At 37.4% G+C, this 17,239-nt stretch overlaps 1 protein-coding gene across 1 annotated transcript; it reads left to right on the forward strand.

Moving 5' to 3' along the window:
- The first annotated feature begins 2,117 nt into the window (after positions 1-2,117).
- Positions 2,118-16,790, forward strand: LOC146137424 (uncharacterized). The gene is made up of 16 exons (XM_083393960.1): positions 2,118-2,329; positions 3,016-3,188; positions 3,864-3,968; positions 4,985-5,560; positions 6,523-6,712; positions 7,725-7,805; positions 8,265-8,411; positions 8,932-9,069; positions 9,555-9,618; positions 10,506-10,686; positions 11,584-11,740; positions 12,142-12,215; positions 13,589-13,782; positions 15,047-15,190; positions 15,900-16,114; positions 16,321-16,790. The coding sequence occupies exons 1-15, from the start codon at positions 2,122-2,124 to the stop codon at positions 16,096-16,098; spliced, it is 2,631 nt and encodes an 876-aa protein (XP_083250086.1). The 5' UTR covers positions 2,118-2,121; the 3' UTR covers positions 16,099-16,114; positions 16,321-16,790.
- The last annotated feature ends 449 nt before the right edge of the window (positions 16,791-17,239 follow it).

Consider the following 17,239-nt stretch of genomic DNA (forward strand, 5'->3'; position numbering starts at 1 on the left):
AAAGTTGTTAAATCTAAGGGAGTACAAAACCCCTTTCTTGTTTCATATAGTTTATAAACACCAATACCAATTATTTACAGTATTGCAGCTGCCGCAATAAAAAAATTATTTATTTAAATTGTTCTTAAATTTCTAAAATTTGAAGTACTTTTTTTTATAAATTTGAGTGCTTACTCTGGCTGAAAAAATTGGCAAACTGTTTTATCTTAACATCACTTTTTAAACATTGATATTTGATTTATTATTCTTCAATAAATATTGTTTTTTTATATTATCATTTCTATACAAGTGTGTTTATAAATATTTTTTCTTTTTTGAAGAAGTAAAAAAATGGCTTTAATAGGAGGGTTCTGTATAATATATAAAATATATGGTAGTATTGATTGAAAAAGATGTTTGTAGCCATACATTTAACATGATATGTATAATAGGTAAGGTTAATAAGAATTCAATTGTTTAAAAAAAAACAGTTTATGACACAGACAACTTAAGTCCTGGGTAGAATAACCAGCAAAATTAAAATATAAGTATTTACTGATTACCTAACTTGGTAATGCAGTTTACCCTTTAAAAAAACATTTTGTACAATTAAGAAGAACTGCTTTGTTTGAAAAAAAAAAAACTTTTTTTATATTATTGGGTACCCAGTACACTATACACTGATCTGTAATGTAGCTTTATAATGAATTTCTAACCCAAGGTCTAATAGATTGACATCATTTTTATATACATATATATATTGCTTAGCAAACATCTTACCAGTGGTTCCCAAAGTTTGTTAAACTAACTTATAGCACCATAGGCAATTGAGGCCTTATTCAAGTCACTTCCTTCAATAAATCATGTACAAGTTTAAATCAAGTTTAATTGATTACGGAGCAATATTGGAACTTAATAGTTTAGCCAAGTAAAGCAATTTAGTTGGATAATTGCAGTGTTAGCATTTTATTGTATTAGTGTATTGTTACAATTTGATTGGTTAAAAAAGTTTTAGTAAATAGGTCAGTGATATAATACGTAACCAAAGCGTTTTCAACAGTTTGCTAAAAATAGACTTAATTCATTAAAAACTAAGATATCTCATAATAGTTTTCTGTATTTTGGACCGCAAGATGTTCACATAACTCAAATTTCACTCTTAAAGTTTGGGAACCACTGACCTTTTATCATTTAAAATTCATTTTATCATATAAAAACATTTTTAATCATTTTATTGAATAATCGTTGGTTAAAGAGAAAAATGCTGTTTAGGTATAATGACAATAATATATATATATATCACTCACTTGCAAACAAAAAACAGTTTAAAATTGTTACTTATGTTTTGTAAACAGAAAAGGACATTTAAAAATGTTGAGCCTATTATTAGAGGCAACCTAATATAAGCCCTTTGTGATCATGTTTCCTTGACCTGAATTGTTTCTATTGTGTTTCTGGCTTGTATATTTTGGCTTGTGTTCCATGTTATGAAGCATTGCTAGACCTGTGTCACATTTATATTGGGATAGAATTTTAGAATGCCTGGCACTTTCTGTTAAACATCGATTGAGAGAAATTTGTGTTATATTTTATATTTGTTAAAAAAAGGAACTAAATTTGCTAGTCTTAGGCATATTTTTTTTAAATTACAATCGAAGTAAAACTATTGAAATATAATTTTTTTACTGACTAATTACGCTTTTGCAAGGACAATTATGCTTTAAAGATTAGTTTATAATGAAATAGTTTAGGTTTAAATTATAAAAAACATAATTATAAAACCAAAACACGCATTAAACCCTCTTATTGACTTGTATTAATTTTTCTGTAATGAGAGCAAATTTAACACAAAGTACATTAAATTAAGAGGAGCCAATAACTGTTGATATACCACCAGATTGTTTTATCTTTTTTTTTATTTTAGCTTTAATATGCTCGTCCTATTTAACTTGACAAGATATTGCTTTTATTTTTTTGCTGAATATTTTTATAATATCACTTTTAATTATAGCAGAACATATGTGATGTCTACATGATAAAAATTGAATATATTTTCCAAATAACATTAGTTTAAATACATTCTATAGAATAGGTTTCTCTTCACTGTTTATGTATTATATTATACCACTGTAAAATCATAAAATGGATATTGAATTTGATGACGACGGATGGACTGCAATTCACCACTGTGTGGCAGCAGAGAAGGAGCTTTTGATGTCTATAGAAAAGTTTGTAAACACAAATGAGGAATACTTAGAGGTTGAGACGAAAGACGAATTCCAACGATCGCCGTTTCTTCTTGCTGTGGCACGGAACAAAACAAAAAGTGTTGAAAAACTTATCGAGCTGGGTGCGTGTGAAATAATTTATTCAAAAATTGTTTCCTGAAAATATGTTTAACATTTTTTTTTTATTAGGATAGAATTTTAAAAACAATTTTAACTATTTTTATTGTTATCAGCTTCCAGTGTTCTAAACAAGTCATTTTGAAATGACTCACTTCCCAGTCAAGCCAAACACTTCAGTCAAAGTCCAGTCATTTTTGAAAAAAACTTAAGTCCACGTTAAGTCATTTCGAATAAATAACAAGTCAAGTCCCAGTCATGTCATAATTAGAGAAAGTCAATTTCAAGTGAAGTAAAAAAATTAAACGCTAAACTATTAAATTGGTAAACTAGTCCGAATATGAGCACTTACTCAACTAAAAAAATAACACAAAACGCAACATATAAGCTAAGCAAATAGTTTTATGTGCAAAACAAAAGATAGATAGCTCAATTTTATAAAATGAACACTTTATTTCAACCCAAGTCATTTTGTCCAAAAGACTAAAGTCAAGTCAGTTGAAAACAGTGACTTACGTGCACTCAAGTCATGCCATTGAAGTTATTACAACACTGTCAGCATCACTGTAACTTTGCCCAGTAGGACATTTTATATAACTTTAGTACAAAATAGTTTGAATGAACATATTTTCTCCATCTTAGGTCACTGCTATAAAAATTATTCAATCGTTTTTTTTTCAAATATTGATAGGTGCCAGGGTAACTGCTATCGACGCACACAATCATGGGGCAATCGAGATTTGTGCGATGACAGAAAACTTGGAAATGCTGCATCACTTTATCGACCTTGACCTGAAAGAGGTTAACGTCTGGACACGACTCATCAAATTTCTTTCGGCCAACTCAGAAGAAGAATCAGCAAAGGTTAAACATACTGTGTATCTAAGTAAAATTTTGTTTTTCTGGATAAAAAGGTTATTAGAGAAAAGAATAAAAATTAAATATTGCTAAAACCTAATGAAATAGGTAATCAATTTCCTTAACCCTAAAACATGAATTTTCCAAGATGTTTTGTGCGCTAATGCTTAAGTACACTTAGTATGTTTTTCTTATAATATAATTTTGAAATGACTTGCGGTGTAATTTTACTTAAATTTGTCAATAATTGTACAAGAAAAACATAACCGAACAGTCTATTTAACTTATATATGATTTAACTAAGATTACACTCTTGGCTTTTGGTAATTGGGGAGTTATGTGTATTGGCAAACACGCATTTGGTAGACATTAGATTTTTGTCACACATGATTATTTTGGTTATTTATTTCGATTTGTTCGCTGGACCCAACCTGACTTTGTTGTACTCCCCCGCACCCTTATGACACCCAAAAGCCCTAAATTTTAACTTTGCCTAAAGTTATCCGTGAAGGGTCTCAAAGAAACCAGAATTAAATACAAATTTTAAATATATTTTCCAAAAAATGACAACATCAGGTTTGGCACCCAACTCCCCCACTGTAAAATGTACAGAACTACTTCTTTAGGTAGTGACCGTGTTAACAACTGCATTCAATTACAGCTTTTATTTTGCACTTACAGGCAGCCATATTAATCGAAAGATTGATGAAGGAAAATCACAGCGAGAACAATTGTTCGCACTGGGAGTCTTTTGTACAAGCCGGTGGAATTCCCGCCATTGTAAAGGTATTTATGCCTTTAGTATTTTCTACAAGCATTTCGCAATTGCTATACAATTACAGCTTCGTGTATTATATTTATAAAATTGGCAAACAGCACTATTGCAATTTTTCTCCCTGACTGTTTTTTTTTTATTATTTGTTTATTTATAGTTTGTTTACACCAGAAGAGGCACTATAAATAATAATAATAAGTAGTTTCAGAGCAGTATTACACATTGGTCCTGGACTGGTATATGAACTTGAATATGACTAAAAACCTGGTTTGATTCACATGTTTTAAAATATCAGTTGAGATGAGAAGAAAGTTTAACTAATCCAATCTGCCTGCTATTTGTTGCGCTTTTGTTGTTTTTTAGTTGAGTTATTATCATAGTCGAACATAAATCGCTCATAAAATCGAGTGGGTTTACCAATTTAATACTTTAACATTTAATTTTTATGATGAGGACTTGACTTGGAATTGACTTGCTCTGATAATGGCATGAAATGGTTTTAACTTGCTATTCATGTACTTAAGTTATTTTACAAATGACTTGACTTGGTGTAGAAATCAAGCTTTGCAATACTCAGCACTTCTTTCTATTATTGCTTGCGTGTACAAGGGCAATAACGAACGTACAATTTTCGCACGGTACAAATCAAAACAGTAGAGAAATCGGTGCAGATTTTCAAAGTTTGATGTCCGGCGTGTATAGTGTCTTCAGTAATGATGCTGCTGATGACTGCACCAAGTATCGCAAAACAAAAGCTTTAGATAGCAACTAAGGGGCTAGGAGCTAATTGCATTCTTTGCGTGAGAGTCGCGCACTACCACGCCTAATTAAGTGAGTGTGCTTATGAGATGCGTCGCGCCATTATGCGCATGCAAAAAACGAAAAATGTGGCAATAGCGAAAGGCAAAAAACTTACTTGAGTTATTTTTTTAAAGACTTGACTTGGAATTAAGTTGTTTTACTAATGCCTTGACTTGGACCTGAATCATTTCACAACCTTTTGACGTTTTTCCCACCAACTCTCCAGGTCTGCAAAACATCATCAAGCGACCGCACGAGGGTGGTAGTGATCACAGCCCTCAACCACATCGTCCGCAATCCCTCGGTGCCACAGCTCTTCGCAAAAGCAGGAGGAATCAAGGTCCTCATCTCTTTCCTCGGAAGAGGAAACCGCGACGCCTTCGCTCCGAGTCTGAGCATCCTCAATGTGACGTCATCGACATCCCCGGAGCTAGCCACGCAGGTGCACGACAACGGACTGGTTCAAATCGCGGTCAAACTGCTCTCCAACCCCGATAAGTTGTCGGTTGATGCTCTTTCAAACGCGGTGTCGGCAGTCGGGCATATCGCCGAGGTTTCCGAAGCCTTACAGAAGTCTGTGGGATCCGCAAAGTCGATTTTCGATGTTCTGCATGCGCTTTTTGAGCATCCTGAGTACCAGACATGCGTTGAGATGCTGCGAGCGTTGACCAGGACCATTGGAAAGATCGTGGCCGACAACGCCGACAACCAGCGCGTCTGCATCGACACTGGAGGCGCTGCGCCGCTCATCCAGGTTTCACGCCTCAATAAGCACCGCGACCTGCAGACCAGTGCCATTAACGTGAGTCGTGAGACTTTTTACCTCATTTACCTGGGCGCTAGAACAACACGCTTTGTTTTTTTGTGGGATTTTCTTTGTTGTTATGACTTGACTTGAGTCTTTTAAAGAAATGAAATAGGTAAAAATTAGGTTAAAAAAAGTGCTTTCTTCTATCGTGTAGACCCGCGCCATTAACATGAGTCGTGAGGTTTTTTGCCTGATTTTTCCCCTGATGTGCTGGAACAGGATTGGGCAACCTGAGGCCCGCGGGCCAGATCCGACCCGCCAACGCAAATCATGCGGCCCACCACCTGTTTCGCACACTGAGCACGAGGCTGTTCTTCATCTTTTTTTGGATCTAAGTAAAAGCAATTTTTGGACGCTTGGTGCAAATATTCATCCTGCATCGAGTGTAACATGTAGTTTGATCCTTTTCAATTGAAAAATGCCTCAGTTTATCCCTGATTAACAATCATTGCCGTTGTTATATTACGATAAGTAAAGTCTCTACAGCTAAAATTTAACGGCCCGCAGAGACCTTTCTAAATTTGGCTTTGGCCCGCAAGGTTGCCAATCGTTGTGCTAGAACGAAGTTATTTTTGGGGATTTCTGTGCACAGTTAAATGCTGTTCGAGAAGATTATTCCCCCAAAGCAGTGGTTGTCAAACCGGGTTCCGCGCAACATGTTGAAAAAACAGTAACACATTTGAATGATAAATTGTAATATTTTTGCCTAAAAGAAAAATTACCTTTGATTTTTTTTAATTACACCTGTTTTCCTTGAATGAGCATACAGTCACGAAGGCATTTTGTTTTTGTTCAAGTTATCGTATATCGGCATCGGAATAAAATGTCAAGTATTCGACATCCCTAGTGTTAAATATATCTACCCCAGTGTTAAATATATCTGTAGAAGGCCTTATGGTTCATAAAATGTTGCGTCCCACTGCTGTTAAACCTCCAAATTTCCCTTTTTTCCCCAGAGCCTTTACCTGATGTCGCTGAACAACCCGTACGCTGCCCAAAACATCCTGGAGGAGGGGGCGGTTATGCCGCTGATGAACTCGCTTAAGAAAAGCAGGGCCCTTGCTCTACAGGAGGCCATCGCCCTCACCCTGTGGTCACTGGCTGGACTGGACATCAACGAACGGCGGTCAATGGCAGCCATGATGGGTCAGTATTTGGGATGCCTTATAATATCGGACCGGAATCGATACCCGTGGTGGTATAGGTACTCGTCCGATACTATTGGGGTCGATCCGATAACTTGTTAGTGTAGGAACGCTGAAAGCCCATGGTGGGTCAGTATGGAGTGGACACCAATGGTCAGAGCAGCTGAAAAGAATTACTAATTTCTATCTGCCACAACCAGTAAAAAAAATGATCAATTCCATCTTCATTTACAGCTGAGAACCACTATTTTCGAAAGTGAAAAATAAATGGAATTGCTAATGCTCTGAAGATTTTTTTAATCTCTTGCCCTATTTTAAATCGCTGGTTTACCGCTACTTTGTTCTAACTTTTGTTTAGTTTAATACAGTTGTTTTTTGCGCTGCGCGCGAACTTGATCTGTTTTACTGTTTTTGTTCGTTTTCAGAAAGTTTATTCAACCCGAAGGGGTTATGAATATTATTGCGTATTTCACTCAGTTTCTGTTAGATTAGAATATAAATGCTGTTGATTCGAACAAAATGCGAATCTCTTTTATAGGGCCCTAAGGCATAAGGCTAGGGCGTCACGTATCATTTTAAATCGAAAGTTTTGCAAATTTAAACGAAATAAACGATTTTTTTGCGCTTCACGCGATTTGACAGAATTTCAGCAAAAGTTGCGCAAGAGTTCGCTGGAGAACAACAGGCCTTTTTAAGATTTATTGATTAATGACGAAAAACATAAAAAATAAATTGTAACATTTAAAACGATTTAGCCTGATGTTGAACGCACTTTCAAGAATCTAAATGCCACAATCTTACGGAAATGAACAGCTGATGTAAAAAGTTAAAAAGCCACATTTAAGTTGGCAAAACCACCATAAAAAAGTGGTATAAGATTTATTGATTAATGACGTCATTTATGAACGTTTTTATAACCCCCCCAAACAAAATCTTGAAATCCGCCCCTGGCTATAACAGTCCCTGAATTAATAGTTTTAGGAAAGCCATTTATTTGCCTCTCTTATGTCCAGGTGTGAACCTGCTGATAGAGTTCCTAGGAGCTGCTGGACCACACGCCGACAACCTCAACTACATCGGAGCTGAGGGACTGGGTAAGCTGAAATAGCTTTTGGTGTTGGACTACTCATGTGCTGCAGGGTCACACCACAAAGACATCTGTGTCCAATAGCCTTACTTAATAGGATAGGGCCGCTTGAAAAAAAGTATTTTGAAAATTTTATTTCATTTTTGAAATTATGCACTAAGATTGAAGGTAGATCTACAGGGACACCCCTAAAACTGCTTTATGTAACCCAAATGGGTCAACGGAACGCAGTTCAAGAACCTATGGCTTAGTTTACTCACTTTAAATTTAAAGTCCTATTTTATCCCAAATAATCCTTTTTATCGCAACGATAAAACATTTTGTCCAACTAAAATATGGTGGTTAAAAATATCATTTGTGCATAAAATGTCGCTGTTCAGGTTAAAAAAATTTCCCTAGTATATAACATACTCCAAACATATAAAATATTTCAACATACAAACAAATTGCACATCTTACATTTCAGCTGTATTAGCTCAAGGAGCTCACAACAAACAGATGGCGATCGCAGAAGCAAATGGAATCCAACCTCTCGTGAGGCAACTTCGATCTTCCAACACTAACGTGGTGACGTCAGTCATTAGAGCCCTACGTCATCTCTGCGTCGGAATCGGTTCGTTTTTATTTTTTTTTATTTTTTTAATTTTGACGAAATTTTGACAATATTGCGCAAGTGATGTGTTTTGCGAGTTGGTGTTCGAGTTTATTTGCAGCTTTTTCTTGGTTTAATTTTTGCGTAGCGTTACCAATTTCCTTGAAAAACAAATATTACTTTGCTGTCGAAACTTACCGAACTATTTGAAGTTTATATAAATTTTATTGTAGATTTATGCTGTTATTTCCCGAATACGATAGACCAGTTGAATTTCAGTAAAAATATAAAATCTAAGATATAAAAAATTACATATGCCGTAAATTGTATTCCAATACTTATTTGATAAAAAAAAAATTATTATTTACATTTTTTACAAATTTTACAAATTTTACATAAGGTCACGAATTAATTTAAAATATCTTTGTTTTAATCTTCTGTATCAAAAGCTAAACTTCATACGGGCACCTCTAATTATTATATGGGTTGCAAAACTAAAATTTACGTCATCAAACACTATGACGTCACTTGTGACGTGCAGGTTACGTCACGAACCCGCAGAACCAGGCCACGATCGCCCAGTCGCGCGGTCTGAAGTTCCTGGTGGCCCTAATGGCCCACTCTAGGGCCGAGAACATTCAGGTGGAGGCCGCCATCACCCTAGGTGCAATCGCTCTCGGTAAGAACACGCACGTTACATTTTTGTTGATTGTTTTTGATATTCTAGTTAAAAATGTTTTTTTTTTCGGTTTTGCTACATATCTACATAATTATTATTTTGTTGCTATATTTTCCTAATATTTGCTGAAAATCTGTCGCGTTGCATTTTGGTTGTTTGTTTTTTTTAAAATCGTTTTTTCTTTGTGTACTACATGTTGTTTATATGCCCATTATTTTTATTTATTTATTTATTTTTTTTTTATTATTTTTTTAGTTATAATAAAGCTTTTTTTTTAACAACGACACTTTTTTATTATGTTTTGTTACTATATTAAGCTTTCTGTTAATAATCTTGTTAAGGAGCATTTTTCATAATTTTTTTAAATTACAAATCTTTTTTTTTTAGAATTTTTTTATTGGTGTTATTCATTTTCGCTGTAAATTTGCAACTGTTTATTTAAAAATTGAAATATTCTGAATACCTATTCGCATTTTATTTTCCAGGAAATTCGGAAAACGTTGCGAGCCTTCGCGAGAATCCTGACTTCAGCTTTCTGCACATTATAAGGTCGACCAAACACCGCTGTTGTAAATTTTAAAATGACTAAAGTCCCATTTAAGTCATTCGTAACATAACTTAGATTTAAATTTCAAATCGTGGTTATATGCAGAAATCATTACGGTATCGTATCGGAACCGATTCTTTAGTATCGGACGAGTACCGATACCACACTTGGCATCGAGTATCGGCTCCGATCCGATATTATCGGACGAGTACCGATACTACCACTTGGCATCGAGTATCGGCTCCGACCCAATAATATCAAACATCCCTATTTACCAGCTTTCTAAACAAGTCATTTTGAAATGAATTACCAGACAAGTCATTTGTAAAAAAACTTAAGTCAAGTCTTTAAAAAAAATAACTAGTCAAGTCAAGGTGCAAGTCGTGAGTTGCCCATAAAGAATCGCCTATTTAAATACTGCTTTTTTATATGTAATCAGTAATGTAAACAAGTCAGTTTTAAGTCATCAGTTACTAAAGTCATGTCCAATTGTCCAAGTCAAGTCATTATTAACTGTAAGTCAAATCACTGATATGGAAATAAAACACTAAACTACTTAAATTGATAAACCTGTTTATGAGCAGCAAGTCAACCAGGCTGCTGTTGCGCTTGGTTTTGTAATACTTCTCTTTGTCTTCGTAAATTAAATTAAAGTATTTTGTTGCAAAGCATGTAATTTAACCTTTCTTCACCTTCCTACAATATTATTCTCGCTCAGGCTTCTCTATTCGAGGAACGAATCAGGAAAGGTGTTTTGTTGCACCTTGGCATCCTAACAAACTTTTGTGCACTTTTTTGCTATGGCTTCATTAATTAATTGCGAAGTCTTCTGGTGTAAAGAGTAAAACTTGACCTTTCTTTACATTCTTACAATATTATTCTTGCCCAGGCTTCTCTATTCGAGCAACGAATCGGTGAAGGTGTTGGCTGGAGACGCCCTCGCCACATTTTCGTTCAACAGTGTTCCACAGCAGAAGGAAATAGCAGAGTGCGGAGGGGTAAGGTGGCACAACTTCGCACCTTTCCTGCGTTCCAACGACGAAATCGCAGCAATACAAGCCGCTTTTCAGGTAACTTTGCCTGTAGCGCTTCCCCCGTCCACATTTTACACTCTTCAGCCCTGCGTTATCAATAGTATATGGTCAAAGTTTCGCCTGCAATTATAGACAGCATACAATGTCGACATAGAAGCATTGGTAGACATAAGCCGGAACGGTCAGGAATTTAGGTTGTTTGGGTAAACCAATGTTTTGGTGTATTAGGTCACGTCATCCTTTCACCAGGCAGACCCGCCATCTCCTTGTGGTATTTAAGTTAAGTTTTTAGTTATATATTTGTGCAGCGATAACCTAAGGTTGCCAAGGTTACTTGTTTGTGACGTCCCCTTATGACGTACGTTGTGACTTCATCTTGAAATTTTTTTCATGCGCTCCGTTAAAAAAATTTCTGCTTTTTGCAATTCCACCCAGTTAATGAAATTATCGTTTAGTAAGATATAACTTCGTCGATTCGCAAAGTATGGCTTAAAATTAGGAGTACTATTACAAAAATTTAGCGCCGATACGACGTAGTATCGAACGAATACCACCACAACTTGACATCAGGTATCGGCTCCGATCCGATATTATCAAACATCCCTAATTATATAAAGCAGGGGTTCCCAAACTGGGGGCCATGGCCCTCTAGAGCCTTTTTTAAGGAGGCCATAAAAAAATTGAAAAATAATAAATAGTAATGATATTGTATTTATATAACTTTCATTCTAACTTCCGGTTATTGTATAAACCAGTTTTTTTAATTAAAATGACGGTTCCTAATTTTTTCAAAAGGTTGAAAAAAGGGGGACATTGATTTCTCAAAATTTTCAAAGGGGGCCACTGTATAAAAAGGTTTGGAACCCCTCATATAAAGTATTCCATATTTTTGGAGAATTGTATTCTCACGCTCGTTGACCCATTCTGGTTTAGGTGGTGGTACTTTCCCGGATTATTCCCGACGAGGAACCAGCCACGTCATCAGCTGAGGGCATCAAGACTTTAATTGACAGGTTGGCCGCCACCCAGAGCGACGTCGTCCGCGCCCTAGCGGCCGACTACATTGCGCGGCTCGCCCACACGAGGGCAGGTAAGAGTACGACAAAATAGTGTAAATTTTGCAAAAAAATAATGAAACTGGTCTCATAGCTTATGTTTTAAGCCTGTGATTTTCAAACCGCGGCACACTAGTGATAGTTCCTATAAGTGTATCAAGTGTACCGGGAAAGTTTTAGTAAAAATTACGTTTCGAATCGTCTTTATCAAGCTGACGTGTAGACTTTTTTGACTTTGACATTCATAATCAAATTACATTATAAACCTGTTGCTTTTTGGGATGTTGTTTCCTAACATAATACCAAATTCTACCAATTTTTTATACAGCAAAACTAGAACGTTTTCCCCGACCTATATATAACAAATCGTCAACTCCGCATCCTAAATCTATCGTATTTTTGAGCAAATTTCGCAAGCGATGTGTGAATTTTTTAGGCGTTCCTTCGGCGATGGTTGCCATCAAGGTGATTCCCCAACTGTGCAACCTTCTCCAACTGCCAAACGACCAGGTATTTTCTTACATATCGTCTACGGAACACATCTACTACTCCTAAATTACTCTTTAGTAAAGACACATAAGTTGACATTACTACTTCTATTCTCTCCCTGTATAACTTTTAGACGAACTCAGGAGTAGCGATCCCGATATTTTTGACTTAAAGTATCGTGATCCGATCCGATCCGATTCCTAATTACGTTATAACCAGGGCTGCGGAGTCGGTTAAAAATAAACCCGAGACCGACTCCGGCCAAAAACATAAACCCGAGTCCGACTCCGGCCAAAAAACTAAACCCGAGTCCGACTCCGGCCAAATATCTAAACCCGAGTCCGACTCCGGCCAAAAACATAAACCCGAGTCCGACTCCGGCCAAAAAACTAAACCCGAGTCCGACTCCGGCCAAAAAAATAAACCCGAGTCCGACTCCGGCCAAAAAAATAAACCCGAGTCCGACTCCGGCCAAAAAAATAAACCCGAGTCCGAATCCGGCCAAAAAACTAAACCCGAGTCCGACTCCGGCCAAAAAAATAAACCCGAGTCCGACTCCGGCCAAAAAAATAAACCCGAGTCCGACTCCGGCCAAAAAAATAAACCCGAGTCCGACTCCGGCCAAAAAAATAAACCCCAGTCCGACTCCCGAGTCCAGAGTCCGACTCCGGTCAAATGTGCGATTTTGTCGAGTCCCGAGTCCGGCCCGGACTCTACAGCCTGTATACCGCCAATTTACGTAACTAAAATAACGTGGATATTCAGCAATCCACTTTTGGGGGTGTCGTATAATTCATTCACTTACAATACATGGTTGGAAAATATTCCGCCATATAATGTTCCACCTTTACAATTTCCAATTGGCGGTTATATCAGTTTTAAAATACGGTACTGCGAATGCGCATGTCGGACTTCGGGACTCGGGAAGTTTTACAAGCTCTTACTCGAGTCCCGAGTCCGACTCCAGCAAAAACAAACCGACTCCTCGAGTCCCGAGCCCGACTCCGACTCCGCAGCCCTGGTTATAACTATGCCAAAATAAGCAAAATATATTAAAGGAAAACGTTTTAAGGTACCAGGGTATTAAGGCAACAGTTGCTTATCTCAAGCTGTTACGATTTTTTGAAACGCTGCATTGGATCGCAAATTGTGGCTGAACTCCTATATTAAATTGGTATGGTATTCGCACCGATAGCACCCCATCGCATTGGTATTTGTTTTCATTGTAAACAATCACAATAAAATAACTTAGTAATAGCTATTGCTTTTAATAAAAATAATTGAAAGCAAATTATTGTATTTGGCCGGGGTTGCACAAACCAGGGTCATTGTTTGGTGTATACGAGTTCAATATTAGACTTCTTTCTTTTCAAAACTCCCAAACTTCGCCCTAGGTTCGCGGTTCAGCGGCCATCGCCCTCGGCTACCTGAGTTTTGATCACACAGCCGAGCGTCAGATGCTCAGGATTTGCCGGGACGAGCCCTGTCTGATCCACATCATCAAGTACTACACGCGCACCTACAAGCTATCACCATCCTTCCTCGAGGAATGGAAGCACTGCGTACGCGTTGGGCTCGGCGTTCAGATGTAAGTCGTCTTGACATGACCGCGAAAGGACTTTGTGATAAGTTCGAAACAGACACGGTTACAGATAGACACAACCTTGAAATAACATAACACGCCCGCAAACTGACACACCTGTTTATGGACATAACTTCGAACAGACTCGGCGTGCAAATGTAAGTGGTCTTGACATGACCGCGAAAGGACTTTGCGGTCATGAACAGACAAAAGTTCGAACAGACACAGTTACAGATGGACACAACCTTTAAATAACACAACACGTCAGTGAGCTGACACACCCACAAACTGACATACCTTTTAATGGACATAACTTCAAATAGACTCAGCGTGCAGATGTAAGTCGTCTTGACATGACCGCGAAAGGACTTTATCGCCATGAACAGACATAAGTTCAAACAGACACAGTCACAGAAGTTCAAACAGACAACAGTCACAGTGGACACAACCTTGAAATAACATAACACGTCCGCAAACTGACACTACTATTTATGGACGTAACTTCGAACAGAATCTTTGTGCTCGTTTAAGCGGTCTGGACATGACCGCGAAAGGCCGTCATGAACCGACCTAAGTTTGAACAGACACCTTTGCAGATGAACGCAACCTTGAAATAACACAAAACGGCAGTAAGCTGACACACCCGCAAACTGACACACCTATTAAGGACATAACTTCGTACAGACACGATCATTAACAGACATATCTTGAAAAAAACTGTACGACAGAGTAATAACAACTTGAACAGACACTACCGCTAACCGACACGACCATGGGATGCATAACTTAAAAAAGACTCGATCACGAACTTACCCTAGCAGTACAGACATAACAGGAAAAAATATACGACTTAACCGAAGTACCCTGAACGTACAGGGACACGACTGTGAATGGAAAAATCCGCAAACTGAAAATAGACAAGACCACAAACCGACATAGGCGAACAAATTAATGAACATGAACGACAAAACTCGAGCAGACACGACCATTAGCGGACTTAACCTAATAAAAACAGTACACCTCAACAGACCCGACCACCAAAAGATATGACTGCAAATCAAAACGAAAAATTTATCTTTTAAATTAGAATCGTTGAATTGAATTATAAATCATGGCTGAAATTACTGTATTCATCTGTTTTCGGCAGCGATACCACCCTAATATCGTACGAGTTTCGTAACTACAGCTAGGCATCGGATATCGGCTTCTAACCGATATTATCGAACATCCATGTATTAACGTTTTTTCTACAAGCTGTTTCTTGTTTTAGATCTCAGGAGAAGTCCGAGTTTCTTCAATCACTGAGACAGAGCATGTCTAAGTCGTTCATGAAACCTCCCAAAGACCTTTCATCCTCACTTCTAGCTCTCACTGAGGAGGCGGGAGGTTCAAGGTCACAGAGTCACCCGCACAGGTCAGCACTAGGTGGCGTTGCTCGGCTAAAAGTAATCCACAAAAGGTTGCTTTGGAGCCAAGGTTGACAATCTATTGGTGAAATAATTAACTTAACTAAAGGGATTTTAACGCATTAACCGGTTCACGGCAACTACCCTAATTATATCTTAACCTTTATAGTTGTAAGTAAAAGTGTCTAGAATTATTATTAGAGCATTTCAGTTTTTCCAAATTAGATTAGAATTAGAATTAGCCTACCGAATTCTTAAAACAACAAATCTTAACTGGAGTTTCAACTTGAATTACCATAAGTTTTTTTTATACATTTTAGCATAGCCCATGCTTTTTAAAATGTAAAAATCACCAAAAAGTCGTTTCGCCAAAGAGTTTTATTTCAAATTCTTTGTTTTGGCTAAGAGACTAAAAATGCCGTGTTGGACAAATTAGCTTTTGTTGTAAATTCCGAAATAGATTAGAACTAGAATTAGAACACACAAGCAATTCACAAATAAGATTAAAATAAGCTGCGGTTTGCTTTAATTCATTAGAAAAGTAGAATTATCTATAGTTGTCCAAATCTGCATACAACACCTTAGTCGAATTCCAAGTCCGGCTACAACTCGGCAGCCCTTGTCAATATTAAAAAAAACAACAGCCATATTTCCCGCTTTGTTGCGTTTTAACACGACAAGAGTAATCCCTAATCCGGAGCGTCGCGGTCTGTTCAGTTCCAGGGCGTCGCAGTTGCTGGCGGCGATGCACGACGACATGTCGCAGTTCCACGAGCGTTCCACCCACTCTTCGCGGCTCACCAGGAACTCCAGAAATACCAGCAACTCGATCGCGGGGCGACACCTGGCGGGAAAGCACAGCGTCTCCCCTAGCATGTCTCGGGAGCTGGGACCAAGCATCAGCCAGGCTTCGTAGCTTCGTGGCGATTAAGGTAAGAAATGAAATATTTTTTCGGAATTAAAATTGTAATTAGGTATACCATGCACGACTGCCATCAAAGTGTGAAAGTGATTTTGCCTCGTCTGTTACGCAGCCATAGTACAAACGCAATTTGACGCCCAGCTCAGCTCAGTAAACGGGCTTTAACGTAAGAAATGCAATATTTTAAAATTCGATTTTATCTATTATGTTCTTAAGATGACTGTATGGATCAAAAGAAGAATGGAATCGAGTGCTTTTTCCAACACTACCAACATTTCCTAAAATGCCAAATCACTCCCAAGGCAGTGTTTTTGTTTTTGTACAACGACTGCCTATTACACATTACAAAAGCTCTTATTGTATGGTACGAAAATTTATTTTCGGGACATATCTTGTCTTATGTTATTTTTAAATCGGCCCAGAAAATATTTTACTGTTTTCACTTTTTTTTCTGTAAATCAAGAATATTTTTTTCTCATTTTATGTGTTAAATTGTGTTGTTCAAAACGATGGCGTTAAGGCCCGTTTACACTACAGCTGCACTGAGCTGAGCAAAGCGTAATTTACATTTAAATTATATTGTGGCGAGCGTTTCAAGCTTTGCTAAACTCAAGCCCCGTGCAGCAGCTGCAGCTAGCTTTAAAATACGCTTTGGAGCGATTTTCACGCTTTGCTAAACTCAAGACCAGGGCAGCTATGGAAACACATTACGTTTGGAGCGATTTTTACGCCCAGCGCAGCTCAGTGCAGCTGTAGTGTAAACGGACCTTTATGTGATTTTTTTATTGCAGATCGACCCGTGTTCAATTTTTTTTTTTTATAGATTCTACCTAAAACCACGTTTTTAGATATTCTAACATTGCCCAGAACGGTGTTACCATATTTGTTACACACCCCACTGTTGCCAATATACTTGTTCCTTAAACTTTCACTTCCTTAGTTTTAGCACATATGTTACGCTTTCAACTTCACTACCTTTCACTTCTTTTAGTTATATTTTGAGATCATGGCACTGTTTTCCGCCTTTGTCTTTAGCCGTTAGAATGTGCGCCTTGTTTTCGAAGGATATTTCGCCTGTGATTGAAATATACTTTACTTTAAAAGTTCGAACTGTAGAGGTGGAAGAAAAGCTAAC

This window comes from Ascidiella aspersa, chromosome 7 (genome assembly GCF_963924565.1).
Source record: "Ascidiella aspersa chromosome 7, kaAscAspe10.2, whole genome shotgun sequence".
Classification (NCBI taxonomy): Eukaryota; Metazoa; Chordata; class Ascidiacea; order Phlebobranchia; family Ascidiidae; genus Ascidiella; species Ascidiella aspersa.